This window comes from Tachysurus fulvidraco, chromosome 25, assembly GCF_022655615.1.
Source record: "Tachysurus fulvidraco isolate hzauxx_2018 chromosome 25, HZAU_PFXX_2.0, whole genome shotgun sequence".
NCBI lineage: Eukaryota > Metazoa > Chordata > Actinopteri > Siluriformes > Bagridae > Tachysurus > Tachysurus fulvidraco.
This window is the reverse complement of record NC_062542.1, coordinates 9,148,815-9,160,406: the sequence shown is the minus strand read 5'-3', so window position 1 is coordinate 9,160,406 and position 11,592 is coordinate 9,148,815. Positions and strand designations below refer to the sequence as shown.

The 11,592-nt window shown below is 43.3% G+C and overlaps 1 protein-coding gene across 3 annotated transcripts; it reads right to left on the bottom strand.

The window, feature by feature from the left end:
- Positions 1 to 3,263: 3,263 nt before the first annotated feature.
- LOC113662395 (C-C chemokine receptor type 9-like) lies at positions 3,264 to 11,139 on the bottom strand. 3 transcript variants are annotated; one of them, XM_047808914.1, is made up of 4 exons: positions 11,089 to 11,139; positions 6,173 to 6,253; positions 5,712 to 5,762; positions 3,264 to 4,867 (listed from the first exon to the last, which is right to left on the bottom strand). In XM_047808914.1, exons 1-4 carry the CDS (start codon positions 11,101 to 11,103, stop codon positions 3,818 to 3,820), a joined length of 1,197 nt encoding a protein of 398 aa, XP_047664870.1. In that variant the 5' UTR covers positions 11,104 to 11,139; the 3' UTR covers positions 3,264 to 3,817. The 3 variants fall into 3 exon arrangements, with proteins under 3 accessions (XP_047664870.1, XP_047664869.1, XP_027032990.1); XM_047808913.1 differs by lacking the exon at positions 11,089 to 11,139 and adding an exon at positions 6,764 to 7,075; XM_027177189.2 differs by lacking the exons at positions 6,173 to 6,253; positions 11,089 to 11,139 and adding an exon at positions 6,032 to 6,162 and having other exon boundaries at positions 5,712 to 5,764.
- Positions 11,140 to 11,592: the final 453 nt, after the last annotated feature.

Genomic DNA, 11,592 nt, shown 5'->3' with positions numbered 1-11,592 from the left:
GAGAAAGGGAACTACACTCACCTAGAGGATTTGCAGAGAAATGGGCTAAAAAGATGTCAGAAGCCTACCGCATTGCTGGTGAGAATAGCAAAAAGTCTAGTGCAAGAGGAAAAGTGACGTATCACAAGAGAGCAAGAGGGATTGTACTGCAACCAGGGGACAGAATTCTGGCCTGGAACCTCAGTGAACGTGTAGGGCCTGGAAAATTAAGGACATACTGGGAGAAGACTACATACATAGTCGAACGTCAACTTGCTGAGAACCTAGTGTATGTTGTCTACCCTGAAACTGGAGGTAAACAGAAAAACTGCACCGTAATCTCCTGTTGCTGGTGAATGACTTACCTGTCGATGTCACTCCACCTGACACCAGATATATTCCTGAAAAGAAAACACATAACAGACAAAACCAAGAGACACTCAAAGACAAGCAGACATGAGTGATGACAGTGAAAATGATTCGGATGATGATTCTGGCTCGGGATACTGGTTAAGGAGACCAACTAAAAGGATAGAGGAAAGATCTGTTACCTACCAGGAGCAACTCACCAGGTATTCAGAGATTCGAGGGTCAGAACCAGCACCTGTAAGGAGAGAAAATCATACTGAGCCTGTACACTTACCAAATCCTACTGAGAAGAGACACCACACTGATGAAAACCCACCTTTACTCACTGGGCCTGTGGAAGGGGAGGAAAACAATGGACACCAAGACTCTGAAGCTCGACCTTTGACCCCTCCTGTAGAGCACACTCAGTCAGATGTTAGAAGGTTTAATTATAGTTACCTTTATGGCATTTAGCAGACACCCTTATCCAGAGTGACTTACAACTGAGCAACTAAGGGTTAAGGGCCTTGCTCAGGGGCCCAGCAGTATCAGCTTGGTGGACCTGTGGTTCGAACCCATGACCTTCCAATCAGTAGCCCAACACCTTGAGCTACGACATCCCTCATGTCATCTAAAATCTTAAATACATCTTTCAAAGGTCTGAAACTGAACACAACAGTCTGCTAGTGGGTTTCTGGTAAATGAGAGTAATGTACATATTTAAAAATGAATAGCACATAGAACACAGGTCTCTTCAGAACCTGCTATGTTAACATCATGCTTTCATTATTATGGTAATTTGACTCAAGATTACCATGCTATGTCCATATACAGTACATATGAAGTTCCATGAGAATACAATACTAGACCATTGCTTTTCTTTCTTTACATGTTACTGTACCTTTTGACAATCCTATCAGAAAACATGACATTTAATTTTTATGAAGATGATATACTTCAAATATCTGTGGCAAAAGGTGACAAGATGCTGATTTATATTTTGATTTATGTTTTTAGAAGTCAGAAAAAGTGATGACTTCACAGATAAAATGAGACCCAAATACAGGTATAGCTAACAGACACAATTTATTAACTAAAAGAAAACAAGGAATGGGGGAAAAACGGTAGATTCACAGGGGGCAGTGAGGAACACTGTGAGGCGCATGGGGAGAGCAGGGATCACGGTAAGGCATGTAAAATTCTGATACATGAAAAACAAAAGCAAAGCTAATAAGCACATCCAGTCCATGACATCCAGACCAATATGCAGGATTACATACAATTGCAGAAGATATAGTCACTTCATGGACATCATGGAGGTGATCTTATACTGCTGTTGCTCCAGTCAGTTCTTTCATTGAACATTTGACTGCTTCTGCAGTAAAGAATTCATGTTATGAATGAATTTGAATGTGAATGAATTTGGAAACTGCATAGTATAACGTAATAATACATTATTGTTTGGCAGTCAAGAAGTTTTTATTGTCATTTTAACCATATATAACTAATACACTGGTACACAGTGAAATGTAACAATGTTCCTCCAGCTCTAGTGTGCTAAATAAAATAACACAGAACTAAACACTAGTCACATAAATGTGTGTATTTATTTATTTCCTCTGAGTTGCGGTTTGCTTCAGTGTTTTGGTTTCTGTTTTGTGTATTTATTTTATATCTCTGCTCAATAAATAAATACACATACAAATTAAACCAATAACAAGGTGAGTGAGACAAGACATGTGACAGAAAACACTGCCGTTACGCCCCCTAATGTTCCGGTAGAGAATGTCCAAGCAGAAGTCCTGACAGCAGGGCTGTCAAGTGTCACGCATTGAGAGTGACAGTCACGCATTTGGGTCTTTTGTCATGCTCTCCCGCCACACATTGTATTTCTCACTCAGAAAAACTTACTATTTATCATATATTTAATATGTCACAGCACCCAAAATGTATCTGTCCTCACCGCTGACTCTATGGAACCGGGCAGGAATCAAGCACTTCTCCCCTGGAGTTCTTAGTTGAGCCTGACACTTATCAGCCAATCAAAAAAAGAGGCTACACAATAGCCAATCAGTGGGTTACCTGCATGACAAAGCACGGTTAAGCCCAACTTTTCAGAACATGTGGTTGAATCCTTTGGCAATATTATATATAGTTTATTAATATAAGATGTGGTGTGTGCTTCGTATGTTCATGGATCTTAGTGACAAAACAACAGTCTCTTTTCAAAATGTATTTCGTTGGATTGAGTGCAGATGAGGACAGAGTTCTCAGATTCTTTAAGTAATTCTATGCACGTGTTTCACTTTCCTTTATATACTATAGAGAACCAGAGCACCAACGAAAAAATCAGCATGCTCTGTAGAGCAAAGGGAACAGCTTGATTGACAGCTTCCTGTAGTGAGAGATGAAAGATAACGGGAGAGAGAGAGAGAACAAAACTGTAGTCTTACCTGTAGGAATCAGGTACAGAAGCATACAAACCTCAAAAACATTGCACTGTTTATACCTTTATTTAACACAACAGACAGAAAACAAACATAACACTGACTATAGAATTGCAGTGCCAAATTAAAACTCTATTTTCAATATTTCAATTATTAAAACAAAAAAAATAAAATTTTTTGTTTTCAAATCAGGAAACAGCTTCATCATTGACAAGAGTTATTTGCTGACACTTCTCTCTCATCACAAAAAAAGAGAAAAATACATTACTAGAGTTTAATACACCATATGGCTTAATCTTATCAGAGATGAAATCTGAGTGCATTTTCTATGAATAGCTGGGCATTGAATAAAAGAGAATAGACAGGTAATGTGGTATTACTTTGCATTAATCTATGATTAGTAGATTTTGAAAATTTTTTTGACTATTTGAAAAGTGGCATTAATATAGTCTACATATAATTCATTACTCATCATATAAATTCACAGACTTCTTGAAATATGCTTTATTTGAAAGTTCTATAATTCTATAAACATTTTAGACAAATAAGGATAAACCAAAAGACGAGGAAAAAAAGCTTACTGGAGCTTTCACTGGAAAAAACAAAACAAAAACAAATCTAGGCAGCATGCTTATAATTACTAAGAAAACATGACTTAAACCACAAAATAAAAAAAACAACAACACAAAATACAAACACAAAATAAACCATGATCATGCTAGAACCATTTGTTAATTTCAGAAACTCAATATCAACGGACACTGAACAAGAACAATAGTGTGTTGAGTAGTATTAATTAAGCATTGAACATAGTCAAGGTTTGTATTTCAGAAGGTCCTTTCTTGCAGAATTTCTCTTGGAGAATTTGAAGATTGTATATTTGTCATCTTATATGCTTGTAGTCACTGTCCATATGGGTTCAAAATTCCAGTTGATATTTGAGTAGAGAGACAAAGAAGTCACTATTAACAATTATCAACTGGTGTGTGATACATATGCTTTTAAGTGAAAGTAACTGGACAAGGCAATTGGTTAAAAATTTTCTACAAAGACAGTGCTGGTGTGATTTCTGTGTCAGACATAACAGATGGTCTCTTGGGAACTGACACTTTGTTAATGCCACCAAGTCCTGAGGTCAGGCACTGGCACAGATGGAGTAGATCCTTACGAATACGCACCCCAATGAAAGCATACAGGATAGGGTTCAGGCAACAGTGTGTGTAAGCTAGACTTTTCACAACCTGCCCAGCCACCTCAAAGGTCTTTACATCATCACACACTGTCATGGTCATGTTATATGCTTGTGTTGCCTCTACAACCAAATGGCCATTGTACGGCAACTGAGAGAGGACAAAGGCTCCCACCACAGCCAAGATGACCCTTAGTGCTTTGTGCTTCTCAAAGTTGCGAGCCTGTATCAGGGAGCGGATGATCACAGAATAGCATGCAACCATTACAAATAGAGGTACACAGAAGCCTACTGTGATCTGCAGGCACAACACCAAAACTTTGGTAAGGTTTTTGTTTTCAGAGGGATAAACCAGACTGCAAAAGGCTTTATCTTGCTGGCTTGTTCTCACCTTAGCAAAAAGAAACTCAGGGAGAGACAAAAGACAGGAGAGCAGCCACACAAACAGGCAGGCCAACTTACTGCAGAACATTCTCTTGTTTTTAAAGTTGTGGGCCTGTGTTACACGGACAATCGCTATGTAGCGGTCTACACTAATGCAAGTAAGTAGTAGCATGCTAGCAAAGAAATTGATCTTGTAGACAGCATAGACTCCCTTGCAGACACTGACACTAAACACCCATCCCTGGGCAGCGTCTGTGGCCCAAAATGGGAGTGTGCCCAGGAAGAGCAGATCAGCTATTGCCAGGTTTAGCAAGTAGACATCTGTCATTGTTTTAAGTCGGTTTCTTACAGTAGTGTAGATCCATACAACAAGTAAATTGCCTACAGCTCCCACTGCAAAGATGATCCAGTAAAGAGGGGGTTCATATGAGCCACGAAACTCTCTCACCCAACTTTTTTCACAAATGCCACTATCAGGTGGCAAATAGTCTCCTTCATTGTCTGTTGTAACATTAGTCTCCTGCAAATAAATAGGTGACATATTACTGCAAAACCACACTCTTTATACCATTTTATATATAACGCTAGCTGGAAAAAAGTGTAAGAGGAGAAGTATTATGTCTTAGTATTATTTAAATTTTAATAATGGTAATGAGTAGCATTTGGTATACTGCTGTAGACTGATCTAGAAAATCCAGTAATTTGGATACCAGGAACTTCTGTAGTGCTGTTTTTTCTCCTCTCTCATGTATTTAAAGTTTGACATGATACCGTTTGTTCTGCAAACTTATTTCCTGTCTTTTTTGGTTTTGTGTGTAACAGCTGCCCTGCACTGCTTTAGAATAAGAGACTCCCTAAAATATGTTTTGCATCAACCTAGGCAGCTCTAAAGATTAACTTTCCAAAACATGATTAGTCTCTCAGCACATGTGCAGGTGTTCTGTGTCTCTAGCAGCAAAACCACACTAGAGCACCACATCCTCCTATTGAAACGACCTAGAAGTGAGTCATACACATCAAAAATAGAGTGACTCCATGCACTGACACAGGTGTTAAACTTAGATATAGATATGGTTGACATTGGAAAAAGCTATGTTTTCATGGTAATTACAATATTGCAATTTGATGCCTATTAGAAACTGTTATATAATAAGATATATAGTTACACAACCCTATGTGTATTCACAAGAAAACAAGAATACTAACCATTTGAAACAAAGTCAATAACAGATATGGATATTCAATGCAGATTCAGTACTATTTGTTTGCTTGGTTGATTCCAATCACAGTACATGTAATGCTACTAATCATCATATAACATAAAATCCAAAATAAAAAACTGTATGTATAATGAAAATACTTACATAACGTGCTGAAAAAGGATCCAATGTCAATAAATCTTCATAATCCATTTTCTCTAATAAGGATTTGCATACAAATTAGTTCACAATAAATATATTAAAATATGCAACATTTGCTTCCCTGCAGCTCAAGAATATAGAGTTACAAACATTAATATTCTTATATTAATGTGGATTTGGGATTTCCAGACATTTTAAAAGCACAAACATATTCATTTTCCAGTTTTCAGTTTAAGTATTGCAATCCTATTACACATATGAATAAATGCCTAACAGGAAGTTATCTTGAATGAAATAAGAACCATTTAAATTGATGTACTTACAATTTCTAATTAGTCAACTCTTGCCAGTCTTAATTTTGCTGAAGTGTTAAGCACTAAGAGATTGATATGGAGTTTTTCATTTGTATACTGTTACCTTGTTATAAAACATCTCACTGTGAATTTAGTCACATGACCACTTACTTGATTTTGGCAAGCTTTTACAAGTTCTGCTTGGATTGGCTTCTCAAGATTTGCATACTGTGGTCTGGTTTGCTGTGCCTGCTGGTGTCAAGAGTAAATGCAGTTTCTATTATTTTCACTTTTGTACTCAGGTGTCAGAGTGCAGGGGGGTATGGACCCAAAAATGCAGAACACATACGACTTCCACAAAAAATAGATTTAATAAGGGAATGTATATAATGTCAGGGAATAATCCAACACAGAAATAAATAGTCGCAGAAAAAACAGGCCAAGCAAAATGTTCCAACAAGAGACTAAGAGAAGAATCCACAAACAAAATCAAGAAGAGCGAGTCCAGGAAAAATTCTTGAAGAAAACAAATGAATAATCCAACAAGGCCCTTAAGTCCACAGAAAGAAAAACAAAAAAATAAATCCCACCAAAATGTCAGAAAAATAGGACTGATCCACAAACGAAATAAGCAAAAATACAAAAAAGGTCACTGGCCGACAAAGGCAAAATTGAGTAATCCAAAAAATAACAAAAGGGAAAATCCACGGTTTGACACACACCCGTCTGAAATCCAACACGGGAAATGAAAGTGAAACTTACAGGCCGGAAAGGCATACACGATCGGTAACGCGATGAGACAATCTGGCAAGGAGTGTTTGCAGACCGCGTGCTTATATAGTGAGGTGGATTATAAAATAGTGTAACCCGGAAGTGCCACAGCCAAGATGGCTGCCGCCCGGAAGTGGGCGTATAACATCCGACAGGGTAGGAAAAATATGACAGTACCCTCCCTCCTATGGGCGTCTCACGACGACCGACTAGGCTGGTCGGGATGCAATCTGTGGAACTCGGCGATGAGGTCAGGATCAAGGATGTGACGAGCCGGTACCCAAGAACGCTCCTCAAGGCCATAGCCTTCCCAATCGACCAGGTACTGTATACCCCTCCCACGATGCCTGGAGCGTAGGAGGCGCCGGACAGTGAATGCAGGGCCCCCCATCAATGAACCGGGTGGGTGGAGGGGGTCTGGAGGAGGGAACCAAAGAGCAGGCCTGAACGGGCTTGAGGCGAGACACATGGAAAGTGGGATGTATACGTAAGCTGCTAGGAAGCTTGAGACGTACGGCCACTGGGTTGAGTATCTTGGCGATGGGGAATGGTCCGACAAAGCGAGGAGTGAGCTTGCAACAAGACCCCTTGATAGGAAGGTCCTTGGTGCATAGCCACGGTACTTAGGTGCAAGATGCCGGTTGCTGTTAGCCCACCGGGCATAGTTCTGTGAGGACTTAAGAAGCACCTCACGAGCTCTTCTCCAGGTGTGACGGCAACGTTTGGCTAGGGCGAGAGCAGAGGGGACAGAAGCCTCGAATTCTTGGGATGAAAAAAGAGGTGGTTGGTATCCATAAGCAGCTTGGAACGGAGACATGCCTGTGGCTGAGGAGGGCAAGGAGTTGTGGGCGTACTCCACCCATACCAACTTGGTGGACCAGGACTCAGGTTGCTCAGCACATAAGATGCGAAGACCTGCCTCCAAATCTTGATTACAACGCTCAACCTGACCATTGGTCTGGGGTGGAATCCAGATGACAGGCTGACTGAGGCCCCCAGTAGTCGACAGAACTCTCGCCAGAATCCTGATGTGAACTGAGGTCCTCGATCAGAAACAATGTCCCTAGGCAAGCCATGCAGTCGAAAGACGTGCTGGAGGAGGAGCAGAGCAGTCTCCTTGGCAGAAGGGAGCTTGGGTAATGATACAAACTGCACCATCTTCGAGAACCGATCCATGACAGAGAGGATGGTGGTCTGGCCAGCCGAGGGAGGTAATCCAGTAATAAAATCCACGGCAATGTGAAACCACGGTCGACGAGGGACAGGAAGAGGACGAAGGAACCCAGCAGGTGGAGTATGAGAGCTCTTATGTTGAGCACAGGTGGTACATGCCCCCACAAACTGGCGAACGTCCCGGCGGAGGGTGGGCCACCAGAACCGCTGTTGAACGGTTGCCAAGGTGCGGGACACACCGGGGTGACAGAACAAAGGCGAGCAATGACACCCCTGGAGAACCTGGGAGCGTAGACTATTGGGGACAAAAAGTCTGTTTGCAGGACAATTGCTGGGAGTGGCTTGCCCAGAGGTGGCCTGACGGACCTTCCTCTCGATATCCAGTTGAAGAATCCGGACGGTCACTGAAGTGGGAAGGACACTTTTGGTGCTACAATCCTCCTCTTCTGGGGAGTATAAGCGTGACAGGGCATCAGGTTAACCGTTCTTGGATCCTGGACGATAAGATAGGGTAAAGTTAAACCGGCCAAAGAAGAGACCCCAGCGAGCTTGCCGTGCGTTCAGACGTTTGGCCGTTCTGAGATATTCCAAGTTGCGGTGGTCGGTCCAAACAATGAAAGGTTGATTCGCCCCCTCCAACCAGTGACGCCACTCCTCAAGGGCGAGTTTAACAGCCAGAAGCTCCCGGTCCCCAATGGCATAGTTCCGTTCTGCTGGGGTGAGACGGCGAGAGAAGAAGGCACAGGGGTGGACCCGATTGTCCTTGGATGACCTCTGAGAGAGAACGGCTCCTACTCCCTGATTAGATGCATCGACTTCAACGATAAACTGGAGGGCTGGATCAGGTAGAGTCAATATGGGGGCAGAGGTGAAGAGCTCCTTGAGCCTATTAAAGGCCAGCTCGGCCTCCGAGTTCCAGGTGAAGGTCTGAAGAGTGGAGGTGAGCCGATGGAGGGGGGCGGCAACCGCACTGAAGCCCCGTATAAATCGCCGATAAAAGTTGCCAAATCCTAAGAATCTTTGAAGCTCCTTGCATGACCTAGGGCGTTGGCAATCCTTGACTGCCGTAATATGAACTGGATCCATCTGGATGCTGCCTACTGAGAGAACAAACCCCAGGAAGGTGGTCTGTTTGACATGAAATTCGCATTTCTCAGCCTTTACAAACAAATGATTCTCCAGCAAGCGTTGCAACATGGTCCGGACATGCACTTGATGTTCCTCCAGGGAACGGGAAAAGATGAGTATATCGTCGAGATAGACAAAGACGTTCTGGTTAAGCATCTCCCATAGCACGTCGTTTACCAGCGCCTGAAACACCGCCGGCGCATTAGTGAGGCCGAATGGCATGACAAGATATTCATAGTGACCAGTGGGAGTGTTAAAAGCAGTCTTCCACTCATCACCCTCCTTGATGCGCACCAGATGATAGGCGTTCCGGAGATCGAGTTTGGAAAAGATAGTGGCCCCCTGGAGCAGTTCAAAAGCAGAAGACTTAAGAGGCAGTGGGTATTGGTTCTTAATTGTTATGGCATTAAGCGCCCGATAGTCAATGCAGGGTCGCAGTGAACCATCCTTCTTACCGACAAAGAAGAACCCGGCTCCAGCCGGGGAGGAGGACGGACGAATAAGACCAGCAGCAGGTGATTCCTGAATGTATGTAGTCATGGCCTCCCTTTCTGGCCCTGTGAGGCTGAATAGACGACCACGATGAGGAGATCAATGGCGCAATCGAATGGTCGGGGGGTGGGGGTGGGGGGAGGCCTGTGCTTTACTGAAAACCCTCTTGAAGTCATGGTAAACAGGTGGCACTGAACTGAGGCTTAGAGGGGACTGAATGCTGTTGGCTCACCACTGCCCCCTTGCTCAATGGCGAGCCCGACCTTTTGCTGGGCAAGAGAAGACCATATGCCCAGCCTGTCCACAGTATAGGCATAGTCCGTTGACCATGCGCCTCTCCTTCTCACTGGCTGGAATGTGCCACCGACCAATTTCCATGGGTATGGCAGAGGATGAGGGTTGTGGGGAATTTGGCAGAGGAGAAAAGCTGGGGCGAGGGGTAGTTCTCCAGACATGCTGAGGAGTTCTCTCACCCCTTCGCTCCTGGATCCTTCGGTCGACTCGAGTGACTAGAGAAATGAGATCATCCAATCCATGGGGTAGCTCCTGGCCAGCGAGTTCGTCCTTAAGCTCAGGAGAGAGTCCCCGATAGAAGGAGTCATAGAGGGCCGTGGGATTCCATCCACTATCAGCCGCGGCTGTGCGGAACCCGACTGCATACTCTGCCACCGAACAGCTTCCCTGTGCAGTCTCGAACAGTGTCCGGGCCGCATCTTGCTGCAGGAGCGTGGTGTCAAAAACCCTTCGTAATTCAGAGGAGAGAGCTTCAACTGAGGAGCAGATGGGTGACTGCCGTTCCCATTCTGCAGTGGCCCAAACTTTGCCTTGCCAGACAGGAGGGAGATAATGTAGGCCACTCTGGAGCGCTCTGAGGGAAAAGAGGAGGGTTGGAGCTCAAAGACGACCGCACATTGCATGAGGAAGGCTCGGCACAATCCTGGTTCACCATTGAAGCGTTCAGGAGGTAGCAGATGTGGCTCTCGGACCGGGGGCATGACTGGAGGAGTTTCGGGCGGTGTGGGGGCTGAGGCAGCAGGACTGGAGAGAGAGCCAACACGTCATATGAGTTCATGAGTGGCTTTGGTGAGATCCTGTAACTGCTTCTCATGGGCTGCAGAAGATTGTGATAGGTTTGAGAGAATAGTGGGAAAGTCTGGTGCTTCTGCTGAGTCCATGGTTGGCCAGATTGTACTGTCAGGGTGCAGGGGGGGTATGGACCCAAAAATGCAGAACACATACGACTTCCACAAAAAATAGATTTAATAAGGGAATGTATATAATGTCAGGGAATAATCCAACACAGAAATAAATAGTCGCAGAAAAAACAGGCCAAGCAAAATGTTCCAACAAGAGACTAAGAGAAGAATCCACAAACAAAATCAAGAAGAGTGAGTCCAGGAAAAATTCTTGAAGAAAACAAATGAATAATCCAACAAGGCCCTTAAGTCCACAGAAGGAAAAACAAAAATGGTTTGACACACACCCGGCTGAAATCCAACACGAGAAATGAAAGTGAAACTTACAGGCCGGAAAGGCATACACCATCGGTAACGCGATGAGACAATCTGGCAAGGAGTGTTTGCAGACCGCGTGCTTATATAGTGAGGTGGTTTATAAAATAGTGTAACCCGGAAGTGCCACAGCCAAGATGGCTGCCGCCCGGAAGTGGGCGTATAACATCCGACAGGGTAGGAAAAATATGACATCAGGAGCACTTCGAATTGTTTTTATCTCTCTTATATTTCTTAGAAAATTAATATAAATTTTAATCTTACAGAAAGACAATCATAGAGTGGTTGCTTCACTAATGAATTTTGTTTTACCTTAGTCACACTCAGGTACAGTATAGCTTGTAACACTACAAAATGAGGGAAAAGCCACATGATTGAATCTCATGTACTGCATATTTTATTGCTTTCTACCATGCAGTGCACCTTTTCCTTTGTTTGTTAGTACATAAGAAACCTGAAAATGTTCTTTAGATAGTGAGCTGCAGTCTTCACGTTATCAAACTAGATCCAGACAAC